The following is a 22,368-nucleotide window of genomic DNA, read 5'->3' as shown; positions in this document are numbered from 1 at the left end:
TTTAGACCAGAGTAAAGGTAGTAAAAGAGGTAGAGAGAAGTGTCTGGATGCTGGATTTATTTGGAAGCTAAGCCAACAAGATTTGCTGGTAAATTGGATGTGGGGCTAAGAAAGGGTCAAGAATGACTCCAGAGCTTCTGGTCTGAGAAACTGATAGGAAGGAGTTGCCATTAACTGAGCTAGGAAAAACTATGCACAGAAGTTTTGAGGTAGGGGAAAGATCAGGAATTTGGCTTTGGACTGGTTAAGTCCAAAACCATATATGCCATCCAGGAGAAGATGATGAGTAGAGAGTTAAATGTCAAGGCTGGAACTTAAGAGAACACTCTGGGTTAGAGATATAAATTTGGAAATCATCAGTATATAAATAGTATTGAAAGAGGTGGCAGGGTGAACTCTCTAAAGGACTATGTGTAGATAAAGAAGAGGTTCAAGGACTAAGCCTTGGAGTATTCTATTTGAGGAGGAACCAGAAAAACAGAATGAGAAGGAATGACTAGTGAGGTGGAAAGAAAGCAGTATTTCCTGTAAGCCCAAATGAAGAACATGGTTCAAGGAAGAAGAGGAAGTAAACAACTGTATCAAATGCTGCTCATAGGTGAAGTAAAATAATGACTAAGAACTGATAACTGGATTTTAGCCAATACTCAAATACTAGACCGCAGTTGGTATGATGAGGGCAAAAGCCTGATTAGAGTGAATTTAAGGGAATATATTGTTGTTTTCAGAATAAGCTACCAGACTTACTTCCAGCAATAATCCTTCTACATAGCAGAAGACCAAAACTGGGTTTCAGCCTCACTTTTTACGAAAGTTATCTCAAGTGATCATACTCATTACTTCCAAATAAAAAAACTGATCATGGTAGAGTCAGTCCTTAGTTTTCTGATACTAATTCCCCAGAAGTCATTTTACTAGAAAGCTCACTTCAGTCCTCAGCACCTTGAGTGAGTATATGTCCTAGATTTTCTAAAGGTTCCAATTTAATATAATTTCCTTCTGTTAATGAAAGGGACTCCTTATATGTGCAATAAAACATGTAATTTCATGCCACAGCAATAATTTTTAAATTTTTTTCTCAAATCAAGAAAATTCTCTTTCAGCTAGGGGCTGGGGAAGGGAAAAAAAGAGAGCTTGTTCAATGGGTATAGAGTTTCAATTCTGAAGATGAAAAGGTTCTAGAGATCTGCTGCACAACAATATGTATATTGCTAACATGACTGTACACTTAACAATGGTTAAGGTGGTCAATTTTATGTTATGTAGTTTTTCTCAATAGTTTTTTGTTTTTTGGGGTTTTTTAAAATTCTTTTTCAGACATGATGTCCTGATTTTCAATTTGGAAAATACAGACACTATGCTGTTAACTCAAATCTCGAATTGAAGGCATTCCAGGCACCGTTAACATTTGAGAAATTTAATTTACTCAATTATTGAATTTATTACCCATTGAATTTTGTTTTGGGGGAGAAGTACTATTTAAAGAAGTAAAACTTATTAAGAAACTCTTTCCTCTAAGCTTTAAAATAGTTTCCTCCTTTCTTCCAGTTACAGTAAAAGATACCATATGGCATTAGGCAAGTGGCTACCAGAATGGGTCACTAATAAGCAGAATGTGTCTAAGCACAAAACCGCCTTGGAGAATTTGGTATGGAAAGTTTCTATCCATATTTTTAGTCATATGCTCTTTCAGGTCTTTTTAGATGGTTCTTTAGTAACTGACCTTTCATTCCTTGATTTCAGTTGTTCTTTGTATCCTTATTAAACCTCCCTCATGTAATTAATACTGAACAGTGTTGTGCATAAGGAAAGACTGTGACTATGGAAAGCTCAATAACATAGTGCTTAAAAGAACAGCTCTAAGATTAAGCTGCCTGGGTCTGAACTCTGAATTCATAACTTATTATTACCTTGGTCGAACTGCTTATTAACTTCTCTGTGCTTCTGTTTCCTCATTTGTAAAATGAGAATATTATCTGCCTCAGAGGACTGAGATAAACAAATAGTGTTTACAACACTGCCTGGCACATAGTAAGTGTTCAACAAATGTTATCTAGTAGAATATCTTTTTTACGGTTCCCAGCACCTAACATGGTGGTCCCTCAAATTTAGCCTTTTTGGCCAAAATCATAAACTGGGAATTTCAAAGAATTTCCTAACATGTTACTTTATTCCCGATTCCTTTTTTGCTGGTGCCGAGCTACTTACTCTATAAGGAAGTACATTTTGGATTATTTTCTCCTAAATGCTTCAACTTTTTTCCCAACTCAGTTAATGATCTTTTTTGTTAATAACCCTTCCCCTTCAAGAATCACCTGTAGGGGCACCTGGGTGGCTCAGTGGGTTAAAGCCTCTGCCTTCAGCTCAGGTCATGATCCCAGAGTCCTGGGATCGAGTCCCGCATCCGGCTCTCTGCTCGGCAGGGAGCCTGCTTCTCTCTCTCTCTCTGCCTGCCTCTCTGCCTACTTGTGATCTCTCTCTCTGTCAAATAAATGGATAAAATCTTAAAAAAAAAAGAGTGCCACCTATAGACTGTGAACTTTTTCTAAGTCATTCATTAAAAATGTTAAGTATGACCAGTGCCAAAACTAATCCCTTGTGTCCCATGTTTATTATAATTCTCCATCTGAGAAAGTAACCATGATACATTATAAAAAGTATGGCATTAGGAATCAGAAGACGCAAGGTTTTAGATCCAACATCAGGTACTAAAGACCAGAGGCAAATAACTTTTAAAGGCTTTAGTTTTCGGGGGACATGGGTGGCCTAGTGGTTAAGTGTCTGACTGTGGCTCAGGTCATGATCCCAGGGTCCTGGGATTGAGTCCGAGGATCAGGTTCCCTTCTCAGCAGGGAGTCTGTTTTTCCCTTTCTCTCTGCCCCCTCCCCCAACTTGTGCATGTGTGAGTGCACGATCTCTCTCACTCTCTCAAATAGATAAATAAAATCTTTAACAAAAAAGCTTTAGTTTTCTCATCTATAAAATGGAACTGCAAGTCCTACCTACTCTGGAGTTTAGCTATGAAGATCAAATGCACCGGACTTTCAACTCTATTATTCTCTATTCTTGCTGCCATTGTCTGAAATACGGACCCATAGTTCTTGCCTAAATTTCTGCAACAACATATTTCTGAACTGATCCTGATTTCATTTTCTTTCCTCTATAATTATCCTCTATACTATACTCATAACTATCTTCTCAAAATACAAATTTGATTATATTGTTCTCTATCACCTAGAAGGTGAAATTAGAACTCCTTAGAGTATGGCATTTAAGACTTTTAAGAGTCTGGCCCCAGAGAGCCCAGAAATAAAACCTCACATATATGTTAACTGATTTTGCAATAAGGATGCTAAGACCATTCAATGGGGAGAAAAAATCTCTTCAACAAATGGTGGTGGGACAACTGGATAACCATATGCAAAAGAATGAAGTTAGACTCTTATGTTACACCATACAGGAATACTAACTCAAATGGATCAAAAACCTAAATTTAACAGCTAAAACTATAAAATTCTTAGAAGAAAATATAGGGGGAAATCTTCATGACCTCTGATTTAGGAATGGTTTCTTAACTATGACACCAAAAGCAAAGTCAACAAAAGAAAAAAATGGATGAAACTGGATTCCATCAAAATTAAAAACTTTTCTGCATCAAAGGATATTATCAATAGAGTGAAAAAACAACATACTGAAGGGAGAAAACATCTGCAAATCATGTATCTGAAAAGGTTTTTTTTTTAAAGACTTTATTTATTTGTCAGAGAGAGAGAGCACACAGCAGAAAGAGTAGCAGGCAGAGAGAGAACTTGGCTCCCTGCTGAGCAAGGAGCCTGATGCAGGGCTCAATCCCAGGTCCTCGGGATCATGTCCTGAGCCAAAGGCAGCAGCTTAACAGACTGAGCCACCCAGGTGTCCCTGAAAAGGGTTTAACATCTAAAGTAAATAAATAACTCCTTCAACTTAGCTAAAAACAAATAATCCAATTAAAAATGGGCAAAAGACTTGAACAGATCTTTCTCCAAAGATAAAAATGACCAAGAAGCACATGAAAAAATATTCAACATCATTAGAGAGAAATGCAAATAAGGTGGGGTATCTCTTCATACCCAGTACAATGGCTATTATTAAAAACAAAATAAACAAACATGTTGATGAGGATAAAAAGAAACTGGAACCCCTGTACATTGCTGGTAAGAATGTAAAATTGTGCAGGCACTGTGAAAAACAGTTTGGAGCTTCCTCAAAAAGTTAAACATAGAATTACCATATGATTCAGCAATTCCACTCCTAGGTAAATACCCAAAAGAACTAAAAACAGATTCAAACAAATACTTCTACATCAATATTCAAAGTAGTAGTAGTATTCACAATAGCCAAAAGGTGGAAACAAATCAAGTATCCAGCAACAGATAAATGCATAAACAGAATGATATCTATACACAGAGAGAAAAAGATGGTAATGTTATTCAGCCATAAAGAGGAATTAAGTTCTGATAGATGCCACAACATGGGTAAACCCTGAAAACATTATGCTAAGTGAAATAAGCCAGACAGAAATGGACAAATATGGTATGATTCCAGTTGTATGAGGAATCTGGAATAGACAAATTCACAGAGACTAAAGTAAAATAGAGGTTATCTGGGGCTGGTTTATGGGAATATGGTTTATGGGAATTGCCTAATAGGTACAGAGTTTTTGTTTGAAATGATAAAAACAGTTCTAGAAATAGGTAGTGGTAATGGGTATTTGTCATCATTAATGTACTTAATGCCATTAAATTATAAACGTAAAAATGGTTAAAACAGGGGTCCCTGGGTGACTCACTCATTAAGTGTCTGCCTTTGGCTCAGGTCATGATCCCAGGGTCCTAGGATCCAGCCCCGCACTGGGCGCCCTACCCAGCGGAAAACCTGCTTCTCCCTCTCTTTCTCCCTCTCCCACTACCCCTGCTTGTGTTCCCTCTCTCACAGTCTCTCTCTCTCTCTCTGTCAAATAAATAAATAAATAAATAAATAAATAACATCTTTTAAAACAATGGTCAAAATAGCAAATTTTTTTTGAAGAGGGAAAAGGGGAAGGACAGAGGGAGAGAGAGAATCTGAAGCAGGCTCCAATGCCCAGCATGAAGCCCAATGTGGGGCTCAATCTCAGAACCCTGAGATCATGACCTGAGCCAAAATCAAGAGCTGGATGCTTGGGGTACCTGAGTGGCTCAGTCGGTTAAGTGTCTGCGTTCAGCTCAGTTCATGATCCCTGAGAGCCTGCTTCTCCCTCTCCCTGCTACTCTCCCTTCTTGTTCTCTCTCTCTCTGTGCCAAATAAATAAAATAAAATCTTAAAAAAAAAAAAAAGTGACGCTTAATCAACTGGGCCACACAAGCATCCCTAAGATCCTAAAATAATAAATTTTATGTTAAGTATATTTTACCACCACAACAAAAAAATGATAATAGTCTGACCCTAAATAGCTTTATCTCCAGCCACAAATTCCCTTCCTTTTCACCACCTTGCATGCCACTCTCCTACTAAACTGCCTCACCCATGAAGGTACAACAGAGGCTCAATCTTTCCTGGCTTCATTTATGTTTCTTTGGCTTTACCCCTTTCTAAGTTTGGTGAACTACTCTTCATCCATCAGGATTCATTCTTCAGTGAATTCTTTCCTTCTTGACTTCCTGAAGCAGTTAATTATTCCTTTGTACTCTCAAATCCCTTCGTAAATAGTTCTACTGTAGCATTTAAAAAATGCATTATGGATTTTTTTAAAAGATTTTATTTATTTATTTGACAGAGAGAGATCACAAGTAGGCAGAGAGAGTGAGAGGGAAGCAGGCTCCATGCGGAGCAGAGAGCCTGATGAGGGACTTGATCCCAGGACCCTGAGATCATGACCTGAGCCCAAGGCAGCGGCTTAACCCACTGAACCACCCAGGCACCCCTGGATTATTTCTTGACACACATCTCTTTGATTACACTGAGTTCCTTAAGAACAAGTACTGAATCTTACCATCTTTCTATACCTAGCACATAGCCCATGGTAGACACTCAACTTTCCCAAATAAATGACTTATGTATATATCATGCTTTGAAAAAATCAGAAAGTACTATGTCAGGAAAAGGACTTATTTCATTTTACTCTTTGTGAATTTATTCAAGTTAGCTTCCAGTTTACAAAACAAGTCCCTAAAGATATGCAATATATAAAGATTTTTTTCTTTATACTCCCACTAAATTAATCCCAAGGTTTTCTTCTCTTCTTTTAGATGCTAAATTGAACCAGAAAAATATTTTTGGGTTTTTACATGAACAAAATACTAATCTAAATGTACTAGCAGAGCGCCTGGGTGGCTCAGTGGGTTAAGCCTCTGCCTTCGGCTCGGGTCATGATCTCAGGGTCCTGAGATCGGGTCCCGCATCCGGCTCTCTACTCAGCATGGAGCCTGCTTCCCTCTCTCTCTCTCTGCCTGCCTCTCTGTCTACTTGTGATCTCTCAGTCTGTCAAATAAACAAATAAAATCTTTAAAAAAAAACTTAAAAAATTAAAAAAAAATAAATGTACTAGCATACATTTCAAAGAGAAGATACATTCTGTCTAGAAAGAAAATTAGTTAATAATGAGTAGTTTTACATCAGACAATTTTGACCATGCCTTCCAGAAAGTAGTGTAATCAGGTATATGGATATCTATGGTAGCCCTAGCACATATTTATGCATGCTTTGAGAGCCAGTGCAAACTACTCAATCAATCACCAAATATTTACTTATTTAAGTATTATACCTACAGGTTACAATACCAATATGTACATGTTTACATGCTTTAGTCTAGATTTTTATAGTCAAGAAATTCGTAATATAAAGTTGGAAGACACAGAAAAAAAAGATGCAAAAAAAAGGACATGCTATATAAACATGCAGATCTGGTCATTCATTCAACAATTATTAAGTGGGTATTAGCCAGATACTCTAACCACAGCAGATAAAAAGAAATGGACCCTGCCCCCCAAAACCTTAAACATTTATTAAGTAATGTTATGCCAAGAACTGTGTAAATACACAAACGAACAGAACAAACAGCCATGCCTGGCTTCCAGTCTAGATATGGAGAGACAATTATAATAAACAAATATGGCAATTAACACTGACAACTCTTTCTCAAAACTCTTTTCCCTTGGCCTCCATGACACGACAGTATCTGGGGATTTTCGTTCCTTTCTGTCTGGCTAATCTTTGTCAACCATTTAAACCTGTTCCTCCTCTACTAAACCTTTATCTGCTGCAAAGCTCTGCACTATATATGCAACGTCCCTCCACAACCTACCATTCCTATGATTTTAACAACCATAACATTTAAATCTGTCCCTAACCCATCATTTCTACTGAGTTCCTGACTTGTATTTCCAATAACTACTTTATATTTATTTCATAGATTTCTCAAACGCAATTTACCTAAATTTGTACTTTTCTCAAACTAACTTCTAATCTAAGGTTCCTACCTCAGGTCATAGCGCCACCATCAGCTGGACTGCACAAACCAATATCAAGGGATTCATCTTTGAATCCCCATCACACATCAAATGTATTATAAAATCTTAATTGGGGGCTCCTGAGTGGCTCAGTGGGTTAAAGCCTCTGCCTTCGGCTCCGGTCATGATCCCAGGGTCCTGGGATCGAGCCCCACATTGGGCTCTCTGCTCAGCGGGAAGCCTGCTTCCTCCTCTCTCTCTCTCTCTGCCTGCCTCTCTGCCTACTTGTGATCTCTATCTGTCAAATAAATAAATAAAATCTTAAAAAAAAAAATCTTAATTGTATAAAAGCAGGACAGCTCCTCATTGTTGGAATTCACTCCTGCAATACAGAACATCTACCATTCCTACCTCAATGTCTAAATGCCATTAATGCTCCCCTGTCATTAATACTAATAAAAATGCTCCCTGAGGCTAGTACTGACCAGGCTAAGAATTGCACTATGCTTAGCTGAAGACTCCATTATCTCTTATCTGCACTACTAAAAAAAATTTTAAATAAAAACCTTGATTATTTTCCTTACATCTATTTTTTTCTTCCCTCCAATCAACTCTCTATTCTGCAGCCAGAATAAATGTTTTAAGCTTAATCTGATTAAGTAATTACTCAAAATCCACAATGTTTCTGGACTTAGGGAAAAGCATTTAGTCTTTTACCATTAAATATAACGTTAGTGGGGCACCTGGTGGCTCAGTGGGTGAAAGCCTCTGCCTTCCGCTCAGGTCATGATCTCAGGGTCCTGGGATGGAGCCCCGCCCCACATAGCCCCGCATCAGGCTCTCTGCTCAGCGGGGAGCCTGCTTCCTCCTCTCTCTCTGCCTGCCTCTCTGCCTACTTGTGATCTCTCTCTGTCAAATAAATAAATAAATAAAATCTTTTATATATATATATATATATATATATAGAACGTTAGCTCTGGGGGCTTTGATAGATACCCTTTATGAATTTGAAGAAGTTTCCTTTCATTCCTATTTTGCTTAGAGTTTCCTGTCATAAATGGTATTAAATTTTGTCAAATGCATTTTCTCCAAGGATATCCAATCTCACCAATTCTATCTAACATTGTATTAGAGGTCCTAGCTTTTGTAGTAAGGCAAGGAAAAGGGGAGAGGGGCACCCAGGTGCCTCAGTTAAGCATCCATCTCTTGACTTTGGCTCAGGTTGTGATCTCAGGGTTGTGAGATCAAGCCCTGCATCAAGCTCCACACTAGATGTGAAGACTGCTTAAGATTCTCTATCTCTCCTTCTCTCTCTGTCCCACCCCTTCCCTCTCTCTTAAAAAAAAAAAAAAAAAAGGAATTATATGTAGATGATACTATGATACACATAAAGAATTCTAAATTCTAAGCAGGCTACAAAAAACCTATTACTAATGAGTATTGTGGCTTTTTACTGGTAGATTCCTTAGAATTCCCTGGATTCCATTAACACTAGAATGAGCTCTAATGCACAGAAATAATCAATATACAAAAATTAATCGCATTTCTATGCAAAGAACAAGTAGAACAAAAGATATAATTTCATTTTTGATAGCATCAAGTACACAAAATACTTAGAAATAAATTTAGTAAAATACATAGGAGTGCTATATACTGAAAATTATGAAACGCTGCTGCAAGAATTTAAAGAAGGCTAAAAAATAGAGAAACACCACATACTTGGATTGAAATATTCTATATTATTAAGATTCAATTCACTCCAAATTGATTTCTAGGTTTACTATGGGCTGAATTGTGTGCCCAAAAAGATATGTTGAAGTCCTAACCTCCCAGTACCTGTGAATGACCCTTACTTGGAACGAGAGCCACTGTAGATGTAATCAAGTTAAAACAGAGTCATACTGAATTAACGCAGAGTTTAATCCAATTTGGCCAGTATCTTTAGAAGAAGAGAAAACAAAATTAGGGAAGAAAACACCATGTGAAGAGACAAAAGATATACAGACATATTGGGAAGATAGCTATAGAAGATGGAAACAGAGACCAGAGTTCTGCTGCCATAAGCCAAGGAACACCTGATGTTATCAGAAGCTAGAAGAATCTTACGCCTAGAGGCTCCACTGGGAATATGATGCTGACAACACCTTAATTTTGGACTTCCGTTCTCTAAAACTGTAAGATAACAAGTTTTGCGGGTTTTTTAAAGTTTCTGGGTTTGGGTTTTTTTTTTTTTTTTTAAGATTGATTTATTTATTTTAGAAGACAGAGAAAGAGAAAGAAAGTGGGGTAGGGGCAGAGGGAGAGACTCTTCAAGCAGATTCCTTGCTAAGTATAGATTCCCCTGTGGGACTTGATCCCACCACCCATGAGATCATGACCTGAGTCCAAACAAAGAGTTGGAGGCACTCAGGTACCCCAAGTTTCTGTTGTTTTAGGCCAATCAGTTTGTGGTGCTTTGTTATAGACCTAAGCAACTAATACACATAGTGAATACTCTAAAGTTATTTTATTTATTTGTTTGACAGAGAGAGATCACAAGTAGATAGAGAGTCAGGCAGAGAGAGAGGGAAGCAGGCTCCCTGCCGAGCAGAGAGCCTGATGCGGGACTCGATCCCAGGACCCTGAGATCATGACCCTAGCCGAAGGCAGCGGCTTAACCAACTGAGCCACCCAGGCGCCCTTAAAGTTATTTTATTTGTTGGTGAGATACTGCTCTTATATAATATCACATAATATATTTTATATAATTTTACATTTTCTTTTTTAAAAAGATTTATTTGTTTGTTTGTTTATTTATTTATTTGAGGGAGTGGGTGCACACATGAAAGAGACAGGGCAGGGGTAGAGGGAAAGAATCTTTAAAGAGACTCCCCACTAAGCATAGAGCCCAGTGCGGGGTTTGATGTCATTACCTGAGCCAAAACCAAGAGTCAGTGGTTTAAGCAACTGAGCCACCCAGGCGCCCCTAATTTTATATACTTATAAACATACATATAAAATACTGTGTGGCAACACAGTTTACTGGAAAGAGCAAGGGTTGTCGTAATCAAAGACCTGAGTTTAGAATTCTACCTTACCTCTTAAGCCTGTTTCTTCATTCATAAAATGAGAAGATTAATGAAATAAAATACGTTAACACCTGTCCAGTACAGAGTATGACATTCAGTAATGTTAGTTCCTTTTTTTCCTGGGTATATTGGTATAGTTAGTCTTGTACTGTTCTCTTTAAGCTTTAATATATTAATTAAACTGACAGAAATATATTGAGCACTTACTCTATACTAAAAAGATCTTTGAAACCTGTCCCCATTTTCCTTTTTTGTCTCCTTTTATTTTCATATTTCTCCACTTTCTTTTGCTTCCATATTAAGGAACAGTGATCCCCATGAGGTTCCAAAGAGATCATAAATTGATCCTTGAAAAATGATGGCTACATTGGGTGCCTGGATGGCTCAGTTAAGTGTCTGCCTTGACCCAGTCTTCCTGCTCAGTGGGGACTCTGCTTTCTCCCTCTCTTTCTGCCCCTCCCCTCAAATTGGGTCTGCACGCGCTCTCTCTCAAATAAATAAAATCTTTAAAAAAAAAAAAAAAAAAGAAAGAAAGAAAGAAAAGAAAGTGATGGCTACGATTTAGTTATACAGAGAAAAGGTAAAAGGACATTCCAGGAGCTTCCTTCCACCTGCTTGATAGAGGAAGAGAAACAATCCTTAATTGTGTGGTATGATACTGTCCTCTGAGTAATAAGGAGAACTTTGTAGATTGTGACTTCATTAAACAAGAAGAACTAATTTTTTTGTGGCTGAAGACCTAAATTTTCCCCATTTTAGCTTCTTTCTTGGATGAAAATTAACATTTCCTTTGACTGAAAGTCCAAGGTTCCCTTTAGACACAGCTAGCTAGGTATATACTATTTCCAGCTTCCCCCACTGCCTCAAGATTCTCTTTCTTATTCCCAAATAACTTTATCTAACTTTCCTGCCATTATTTCTTCCTGGCCAGATAGGTCCTCCTTTGAACAATGTTGCCTGTTACCTTCCATGTCTGATTCTTTGTCTCTGGCCAACTAGGTCCTTCCCCTAAAAATGAATTCAAACCTTATCTACAGGAAGCCTTTTCTATTTAATACAAAATGATATATTTGTACCTTATAATTTCAATCCTATATAATTAATTTGATTTAAATTCACCTTGGGGCAAAACTGTTTCTCATTAGATGATTAACAGAGACCTCATCAACTAACATTTTTCACACTTAAACTTGACCCTACTTAGCATTTTGTACTGATCTGTCCTGCCCTTCCTTCCTTCTTCAAAAAAAATTTTTTTAAAGATTTTATTTATTTATTTGACAGACAGAGTTCATAAGCAGGCAGAGAGGCAGGCAGAGAGAGGAGGAAGGAGGCTCCCTGCTGAGCAGAGAGCCCGATGCAGGGCTTGATCCCAGAACCCTGAGATCATGACCTGAGCCGAAGGCAGAGGCTTAACCCACTGAGCCACCCAGGTGTCCCCCTTCTTCAAATTTTTATCCCTTGTCTTTAATAAATGAATAAATTTATTCATTTAAACTTTATAAGAAAAAGAGGTAACTATTATTCCTCTCTCATCATATCTGTCTCCTATTGAATGTTTATATATCCTGTGCTTCCATCTTTAACCCTAATTTCAGGAGATCATGGGAGCCAAAGGCCACTGAAGCCACTCCATAGGAAGTCCTTAAAAGTTAGACATCAGAATTAATGCAGTGAAATAGCCACTCTGAATGTAAGTTTTGAGGAAGATCAGATTTGCTTTAAGGGTAGGAACCGACTGAAAGAAAATACAGACCTGGGCAAGGAGACTAGCTAGGAAGCTACTGACTTTCCAGTCAATTCTTTATTCTGCAACCACGAAGATGTTTTTTAGCTCAATCTGATCAAGGAATACCTCTTTATGTTAAATCACTGAACACCAGATGCTAGGTATCAAAGATGACACCAAAATTTTTTAAATTTATTTATTTGATAGAGAGCACAAGCAGGCAGAGAGAGAATGGGAAGCAGGCTCCCCACTGAGCAGAGAGCCTAATGCGGGGCTCGATCCCAGGACCCTGGGATCACGACCTGAGCCAAAGGCAAAGGCTTTAACCCACTGAGCCACCCAGGTGCCCTGACACCAAAATTTCTAACCTTAGTCTTAATAATGGTTGCATGGCCAAGAAAATATGAAAGTGATACAGTTTGGAGAGGAGGTATGAATTTTGTATGGTTTATGAATAATTTGAGGTAGCAATTAAATTACAGCTAGAACTTGGCCAGATTATGACTGATGAGGCAGAGGCCAAGACAGGAATTATCTTGTGCAGCATATTACAAGACCTGTAGAAGGTTGATCCTCAAATCACAGAGGAACTGGCAGGCTCCAGGGCAGTCAGCTAAGAAAAATATGGGAGGAGTCAATGAAGCCTAATTTAAAATGGACCAGGAAATGGGGGAGGAAAAAAAAAAGTCAAATAACCATGGGCAATGGGTGAGGCAGGTAGGCTGGAGGTGGGACCAGTTCTAGGCAGGAATTCTCTACATCCTGGAAAGAAGACAGGATGTAGCTGCGGAATAATAGCTAGTATAACACTTATTGAACCAATTTATCTATCTGTTGATCTTTCTATCTTTCTTTCTCTTTCTTTCTTTCTCAATATATGGTATGCATTATTCTGAACATGTTAATAAATTTATTCATTTAAACTTTATAAGAAAAAGAGGTAACTATTATTATCCTCATTTTACAGATGAGGAAAGTGAGGCAGAGAGAAATCACTTGCCCAAAGTTACACACATAACTAAATGACAGCACCAGGATTTGAGTCCACAGCAATAAATATCCACTGTGTGCCAAGGTTTTATGCACACACACACACACACACTGAGCATATTTTTTGGGGGAAAAGGTAATATGCTTCCCATCCTCCTTTCTGGCACATAATTTTTTCCCTATTTAACCACAGGTATATACTACCTCAGGGAAGACCGTGGTTGTTAAAAGCAAAAGAGATTATTTATTGTTCAGCTCCAAACCTCAAAACTGACCTTTTTTTTTTTTTTTGCATTTGTAATAACGCAACAATTTGGGGGGTTAAATTCTAACAGCTCCTTTTAATTTGCAAGAACCTGACTTGGCTCATTTGGACCACACAGCTTTAATATAAGATACACAGAAGAATTATTCAAGGTCAGATAAGAGAAATACCCTACATGCGGGAAACAGAAGGATAGTCCTTTCTGACGCAAAGAGGAAAGAAAGGTATTGTGCGTATCATAGATTCCCCTTCTGATAGGCTGAACTGTGTTCCCCCTAAAATCCACATATTGAAGTCTCAAACTCCAGTACCTCAGAATGTAACCTATTTGGAAATAAGGTCTTTAAAGAGGTGATTAAGTTAAAATGAGGCTATTAGCATCGGGCCCTCATCCATTATGACTCGTGTCCTTATAAGAAAAGGAAGAGACGCTAAGGATTTGTGTGCAAAGCAGGTCAGGCAGGGAGGGAGAACCACAATCATGTGCTAACAAAGTTGCAAGAGGGCAGCCATCTGCAAACCAAGGAGAGAGGCTCCAGAAGGAACAAATCTTCTGTACTTCAACCTTGGATTTCTAGTCTACGGAACTGTGAGAACATAAAATTTCTGTTGTTTTCAGCCATCCAGTCTGCAGTATTTTGCATGGGAGTCCTAGCAAACTAACAGAACCCTCTGGGGAAACTCCTTTAGAGGATGGCAAAAAATAAGATAAATATGGGGGAATCCCACAGAAGTGGGCCTTGTTTCTTACTTTCCCAGACAACTTATGCTCCCTTAAGTTATTTCTGTGTTCTATCAGCTCAGATAACAGAGGTAACAGATTGAAAATGCGAGGACAGTACAATAAGTTGGAAGATGTCCAATATCACTTTTCTGATTCCTTTGGAGCTGGGATTTCTGGACTCCCAAAGCTACCCTGACAGTAGCACACCTAGCACCTAGATCTTCATCTCTAATACCATTTTTCAATGAAAGAAACCAAGTCTTCTTGGAGAAATTGCTGATTCGAGGACTGGGGCAGGAAATCTACAAGGTAAACCTGGAGCATCTTTTATTGCCAGAAAGTAAGGAAGGGGCATGTCACAGCAATGGGTATTATGTCAAAGGGATGTAAGGAAGAGCTCCCAATGGTCAAAATTGGAATAATTTGAGCAAAAAAATAAAGTGACATTGGATTATAACCTGAAGTATAAAATAAATATCCATGAGTCCATACTAATATAAATAAATGACTTAAGTAATTAATTAATTAATTAATTAAAGAAAAAGAGACAAAGGTCCATGCAGAAGGTTTTCAAATAATTTATACAGATACTTTGACCTTAAGGAGGTCAGGGTATAACTCCCATTCATTTTAAGTGTGGGCTGCACATAGTAACTTCCTTCCAAAGAGTACAGTGTGGAAAAAGAGGAAAAAAAGAGCAACTCTATGGTAGACAAACAGGACAAACACCACTTCAAGCCAGGTGATCAAGGTTAACATCAACAGTGAGAAGTCATTTTGAGAGATGTACTACTAATATGATGTGATAAAAATGACACTTTACCTCTGTGAAGACCTTCTTCCCCAAAACCATAAAAACCATAATCCTATTCTAATCCTTAGAAGAGCATCAGACAAAACCCAACTGAGGGATATATCTGACTAGTACTCCTCAAAACTGCCAAGGTCATCAAAAACAAGGCCTAAAAAACTGTCACGACCAAAAGGAGCTTACGGAGACATGAGGCTAAATGTACTCTGGATGGGATCCTAGAACAGAAAAAGGACATTAGGGAAAAAATGAGGAAACTGGAATAAAGTATGGACTTTAGTTAATAACAATGTATCAACAGGGGTTCATTAATTATGACAAATGTACCATACTAATGTAAGATGTTAATAATAAAACTAGGTGTGGGGTATATGGAAACTCTCTGTACTATCTTTTTTTTTTTTTTAAGATTTTATTTATTTAGGGGCGCCTGGGTGGCTCAGTGGGTTAAGCCGCTGCCTTCGGCTCAGGTCATGATCTCAGGATCCTGGGATCGAGTCCCGCATCAGGATCTCTGCTCAGCAGGGAGCCTGCTTCCCTCTCTCTCTCTCTCTGCCTGCCTCTCTGTCTACTGTGAACTCTCTCTGTCAAATAAATAATAAATAAAATCTTAAAAAAAAAAAAAGATTTTATTTATTTATTTAATAGAGAGAAAGATCACAAGTAGGCAGAGAGGCAGGCAGAGGGGGGAAGCAGGCTTCCCACTGAGCAGAGAGCCCAATGTGCGGCTTGATCCCAGGACCCTGAGATCATGACCTAAGCTGAAGGCAGAGGCTTAACCCACTGAGCCACCCAGGTGCCCTTTCTGCACTATCTTTGCAGTAATTTCATGTATCTATAACTGTTATAAAATAAAAGTTTATTTAATTTTTTTATTTTTTAAAGATTTTATTTATTTATTTGAGAGACAGAGCACGAGCAGAGGGAGTGGCAGAGGGAGCAACAGACTCCCTGCCTAGCAAGGAGCCAGATGCCGGGCTCCATCCTAGGACTCTAGGATCATGACCTAAGCTGAAGGCAGACACTTAACCAACTGAGCCACCTAAGTGCCCTATTTAATTTTTTTAAAGATTTATTTATTCCAGAGACAGAGAGAGTGTGTGGTGAGTGGGGAGAAGGGCAGAGGCAGAGGGGAAACAGACCTCTACTGAGCATGAAGCCTGAGGAGGGGGCCCCACTCCATCCCTCTGAGAGGCCCAGAGTTCATGACAGCAGCTGAAAACAAGAGTAGGCTGCTCAACCAAGTGAACCAGCCAGGCGCCTCTAAAAGTTTATTTAAAAAAAGAAAAGAAAAAGCCTGAGCAAGAACTGCCTTGCCAACACCCCCTACACATGCATACTAACTAAAGCAACTCAGCAGGGCAAAGGGATTTTTGGTGTGAAACATCTATTGGAAGGAGGTGGGCATATAGGGGGTGATGCCTCCATAGGATCATGGTCTCCAAAAGACTATAAAAGAAATGCCTCATCAGGCATCCAAACACCACTGTTGACACTTAAGAAAAAGACTCTAGAAGACCCCCAAAATGACAAGCAATTCTGAGGTCACTGCCCACACTGCCCTGGGAACATATAAAACTTAACTTACACCTCAGACTACCGTGACAATAAGAATGTTACTAGGACACCTTAGGATGCAGTTAAGGAAATCTCAAACAATAGGAACATTTTTTATCTCAAGTAACAAGTGCCAATTATTCTATTACAATATTTTACCCTATAACCTTCAGTGCCTCAGCCATTCCTCAGGTTAACTCTCCTGGCACTCTTGACCTCTCTATTTCAGGTATCACATGCAGAAGAAACATCTGACCGAAGTGAGACTCTTGGGTTTTTTGTTTTGGAATTTTTTTGTGGTTTTTTTTTTAAGATTTTATTTATTTATTTATTTATTTGAGAGGGAGAGAGCACAAGCTGGGGGAGGGGCAGAGGGAGAAACAGGCTACCCGCTGAGCAGGGAGCCAGAAGCTGGGCTCCATCTCAGGACCCCAGGATCACAACCTCACCTGAAGGCAGACACTCAATCAACTGAGCCACCCAGGCACCTAAGTGAGACTCTTTTGAAGAGCACTTGTCAGGTATTTTGCAGAATGTCACTCAGTATGAATTTGTCTGATACTTTCTCACGATTAGACTGGGGATTTTAGATTTGGGGTAAGAATATTTTAGAATGTCATTCTTTAAGGAGCAAGGAAAACTTCCCCTCACAACTCACCAGCAACATCAAAAGCCCCTCATTAAATTAATCACTAGGAAGAAAAATGAAATTACCATAATCAGTTTAGATCTATTAGGACTTAGCCCTGAGTCACAAGGGAAAGATATAGATCAGACAAAATAGGGCTGGTCTGCAAAAATGAAGTGGGGTGTGAGTGGACACTGAGCAGGCCACCACCAGTGTCTATAGGTAAAAATCCTAAAAGGCAGAGCCTCTATTCAAGAGACTACATTAAATGAACACACCTGTTTTAAAATGAACAAGACACTTTTCTTTGACTAATTTACTTCTTCCTCCAACACTATCACCACCCAGAGCAATTTTTACATCAGTTATAGAAAATAATAAAGCTTTAGGGTTCTGTTTTTTCTACAGTCTGATTTGTGTGTTAAGTTTGATATTCCCATATATGTGATCTCAGATCTGTACAATACGTAGGTAGGTATTATGATCCCCATTTTACAGATGAGGAAATGAACCCAATGTAGTTAAATAAGTTGCCCAACATCACATAGCTAGAAACTAAATCACAATTCTAAGCTATATTGCAGTCTTCAAAACTTAAAATGTTTTCTAAGCTACCATATACTTCCCCGGATATATATAAAGGAAACACCTCTAAAAGAGAACTTTCATCTACAGCTCGTCTAGACCAAAACTAGCCTATTAGCGGCTCAAAGCCCCCTCAACCCCAAGAACAAACATGCACAAGCATTCCAACAAAGTTGCTGTAGCTAGCTCAAAATATGGAACTGACACACAAGTGAGAGATTTAGATGCGTGAGCCAGCTGCATACATTTTCGAAACAAAAGTAAAGACACCTATGGTAATATTTCCCAAACTATTGTGCTTCGCTGGATTTTTCTGTACCATGCTAACAAGTAGGCCATGAAAATAGTAATCTGTGATCAAATTAACTGAGAGATCAGGTTAAACAAAATTAAATAGGCTTATTTACCAAGAGAGCCTTTATATGCTAGCAGGCATTATGAACTCCAAGAAGAGTATATTCTACTTAAAATGTTTAACATCTCCCTCCAAAATAGTTTTCCTTTTTAATCCTGACCACTTACAAACAATTCTTAGGAGAGTATTCTGTTTAACACCATTTTGAGAAACACTATTCTACAGGGAAAGCAAAGGCCCAAGAACAGAGTCCATTATTAGGGAGCTGGAAGAAACACAGTGAAGAAGGTAGGAAGCAATCTGGAGAGTTCATTATTATAGAAGCAAGAAAGGAGATGGTTTCTAAAAAGAGTCAACAGAACCAGACTACTGAGAGATTAAATAGATTGATAAAAAATTTTTTTGGATTGGATTAGGAAAACTGTCACTTGTGACCTTTAAGACAACAGCTTCAGAAAAGGGGAGGAAAGAAGGCTGGCAAGCATAATAAAAAAAGATTAGGATGGAAATGATAAAAGAAGTAGATGAAGCATTTCTAGACCACCAATAATTGTAGTTTAGCAGTGAAAGGAAAAAAAAAAAGAGAGAAATTGGTGGGGTGCCTGGGTGGCTCAGTCCGTTAAGCATCTTTCTTCATCTTGGTTGTGGTCCTAGGTTTGGGATGGAGCCCCGCACACTGCTCCCAGCTTTGAGGAACCTGCTTCTCCCTCTCCCTCTGCTGCTCCCCCGGCTTGTGCTCTCTCTGTCAAATAAATGTATAAAATCTTTAAAAAAAAAAAAGAAAGAAAGAAAGAAAGAAAGAAAAGAAAAGAAAAGAAAAGAAAAAAGAAAAAGACATCCTTAAGTGAAAATGACTCTTAAAAAAAAAATTAAAGAGAAAAAGAAATTGGTTGGTTGGAAAAAGGTAGTATATAGTAGAATGAAAAAAAATTTGGAATGGGGGACACCTATACCTGGTTGAAGGTAAAAGGGAAAACATGCTGAAACATAATCACAGACTAGTAGTTGGAAGAAATGGAACAGAGTATAATGACTAGAAAAAACTTATCTTTCCTCTTAGATTGGAGAGAATTTGAAGAGCAATGCCTAGCCAAGTCTAACGACCTTATTTTAATACTCCAAAATTTCATAGATTTCTGCATACTCCACCCAAGAGAATTTTTCAATCTTTATAGTTCAGTGTGTAGCATGTATATAAATTTGCTGATGTGTTGCTCCTCTCAGAGGACGTCTACATTATGGGCAAAAGAAGAGGGTTATAGAGCAGCAGTTACCTGAGGGCCCCAATCTGCATGAAGTCAGTCAGGTGGAGGAAGATGAAAATATGGAAGCTGGAGCTCCAATTTATAATGCCTTGGTATAAAAGATTTTGACATACAAAATAAAAACTTACAATAATAATAGGAACACACACAAAAAATGTGAAGATTACTGTAGAAGGGTCCAGAAAAAAGGCATCTATATGGCCTACCCAGAAATTTTCACAACTCTGCTGTACCAACAGAAGTTGCATAAGTCATAAATTAATAATGTAACTCCAATATGCTGGTGAGTGAGAAAAAAAGACTACTCAGTAGCAGGTCTAGTTACGGTCCAACCTCAAACTTTTTTAAATTTAAACTTTGTATGGCTTTCCATTTACATAAAACACCAACCCTAAGAGCCACTTAAGCATAAAAATTTTCATTTTTATTCTCTCAACAACAACGACACTGACATGAGATTCTGTTGCTTAGAACATAATTATAGATTCTACCTTTTTTGGCTAATTTCATTAACAATTCAAATTGAGCACATAATTTTGTATTAACTATGTCCAAGTCACAATTCTGGCTCATATGTGGCTCCAGAGCCCATTTACTGTAACCCTTTGATACAAAAAATGTAGTAACATCTGATTCTTCAACTACTTTACATACCAACCTACACAGTTTAAGAAAAGTCATACTGCTTAAAAAATATGTAAGAACAGGAGTTAGAGGTTTCTTTAATTAATTAAAGAAATTAATATTGATCTGTATGCACGGAATAAGGATAAGGCAACAATACCAACACCAAATCTGGTGTCTGTGTAAACCTAAGGCTGCCACATAGGCCAGACGACTACTACTGCCAGCTCAGCAGCTGAGCTTGGAGAAAAGGCGGCATCCACACACAGGCCACTCTAGAGAACCAGAACTTACGGCCAGTTTCGTCTGGTAGAGAGTGGAGAACGTGGCAGCGATAAACCGGGAAAAGTCTGACAGAAACAGGGTTGTTGACGGTAAGGGGAGCCTCCAGGGCTGCGATCCTGGAAGGCAAAAAGCAGCCGCGGCGGGCTAACCGCCCCCCAACCCCCGGGTTGAAACTATGGGGGTTGAAAGGAGAGGGCTCGTCCTTACCTTGTCATCCTCGCATCTTTTCCCCAGGCCCTCCCTGGCCTGCAGCCGGCTGCTGAGGCGGCCGTAGTCGGCCTCCTTCTGGTCGATCTGTTTCTTGTGCGAGTCCACCAAGAGCAGGAGGTCGGAATTGCGCTTCTCCAGGCGCCCACGGGCCACCTCAGTGCGCTGGACCTGGCCCTGCAGCTCCGCCACCTCCTCCTGAAGCAGGACGTGGCGGGAGGAGATACTCCAGTAGTTGAAGGCGAGGACCGCGATCACCACCAGCAGCACCACCAACACGAAGGAGGGCAGGCGGCCGGCCCGCCGGTTAGCTCCAAAACCCACCATGGGGTCGAACTAAGCTGTGCCCTGGGGCCTCGGCGCAGACACCTGCGGGCAGAAGCTCAGGCCTCAGAAGCTGAGTTGCCCGGGGGGACGCGGCCCCAGGGCCGGCCGAAGGAGGAGGCGGGCCAATCTGCCTGCCGGCGAGCCGGAGAAGGGGGCGGGGCCGCAAGCCGCAGGCCCCTCCCCGCCCCCCCTCCTCAAATCCGGCCAAAGCGCGTTCCCTAGGCTTTGAAAACGACCCGCACCAGCCGGGTGGAAGCAGGAGAACCCAGCTGCCAGAACCCGGAGCCCAACACCTCAGGGTTGGGGGGCGGAGAAAGGTGCCGGAAGGGGGCGGATTTAACTCTGGCTCCGCCCATTGGCTGGGTCCGGGTCGCTTAGGGGGCCATTGCCTAGTTTCCGCCGACGCCCCCTCTTCTCGCGAGATAGTGAGTTTCTCTCGCCCTCTGCGTTCTTATCTCGCGAGTATTATCGCTGTTGGGCAGTGTTGTGTTAATTTTGGCGCTTTGTGTTGGCCCTTGGAACCGAGTTCCAGTCCCTCCAGTTTTTGCGCTCTCGGTTCCTTTGACCCAGGGTTTAGAGAGTGTCAGCCCTACCCTGGTCCTTGTGAGAGTTTTTGTCTTCGAAGATTTCTGCGGCTGCGACCGCTTTGTAGTGAAAACGGTAGGTGAGCTGCGGGCAGAAAGGGCGACTAGAAGGGTTTTGTACATAATTCAGTAAAAAGAGATGTTCTCGTTTGTGCTAATGATGTGGACAGTAAACAAAAAAAGACCATAAAATAGCGTGCCCCAAACATTACAGAGAAAAATCAAGAGAAACTAAGATTTATGACTGAAGGGGGTGGTGCCAGCCTGGTTTCCAAGGTTACTGCTTTCAAGAAAGAGAAGAACTTAAGAATGTGTGAGCTCTTTTCTTAAACTCACTGCTGCTTTTGCTTTGAGCCAGGCTTCCAAACAGAAAATCCAGAACCTGCCCTCAATAAATGGTAACTAATGCTGTTACTGACAGCTGAAACACTCTGGGTTAGAAATAACAGCTCTTTTCCAAATTATTTTTGCATGCCTACTCTCATGTTCCCTCTCAACACAGTTTTACACGTGAGGAATCCAAGACACAGGGTGTTCCAGAAGCTTTCCCAAAGTCCCATATCTTGTTTGAGGCAGAGTTCAGCTTGGATACAGATCACTGTTCTCAAACTTCATTGCTTTTTGCATTATACCAGGCTAACCATTACTAGATGTTCAGCATTAATCATAATAATGCAGAAAAAGCTCCCACCTCATTCTGATTTTTTCCTGCAGGTTTCCTTTGTCCTGACATAAAAAAAAAAAAATTGGAAGCCATTGGCTCTGTCCTGTTTAAGGAGATGGAATTGCTTTATTTTTCAAACTTTAGGTTCAAGAACTTCCATGAGCATAAAACCCCAAGAACAAAAAAGCTTTGGTGTTTTCATTCAAGTCAGAGTGGTATGGTTTTGAGGAAAGA

At 39.6% G+C, this 22,368-nt stretch overlaps 1 protein-coding gene across 3 annotated transcripts in view; it reads right to left on the bottom strand.

Annotated features, from left to right (window-relative positions):
- The window catches only part of GOLM2 (golgi membrane protein 2), a 106,629-nt gene extending 85,418 nt beyond the window's left edge, over positions 1–21,211 (bottom strand). For all 3 annotated transcript variants that reach the window (XM_032343548.1, XM_032343549.1, XM_032343550.1), the window contains exon 1: positions 20,560–21,211. In XM_032343548.1, the coding sequence (XP_032199439.1) occupies positions 20,560–20,886 (327 nt within the window). In that variant the 5' untranslated portion in view covers positions 20,887–21,211. The remainder of the gene's footprint in view (positions 1–20,559) is intronic.
- Positions 21,212–22,368: the final 1,157 nt, after the last annotated feature.

The sequence above is a fragment of the Mustela erminea genome, chromosome 5 (assembly GCF_009829155.1).
Source record: "Mustela erminea isolate mMusErm1 chromosome 5, mMusErm1.Pri, whole genome shotgun sequence".
Classification (NCBI taxonomy): Eukaryota; Metazoa; Chordata; class Mammalia; order Carnivora; family Mustelidae; genus Mustela; species Mustela erminea.
Note: the sequence above shows the minus strand (reverse complement) of the source record. Positions and strands in the feature narration are given on the sequence as shown.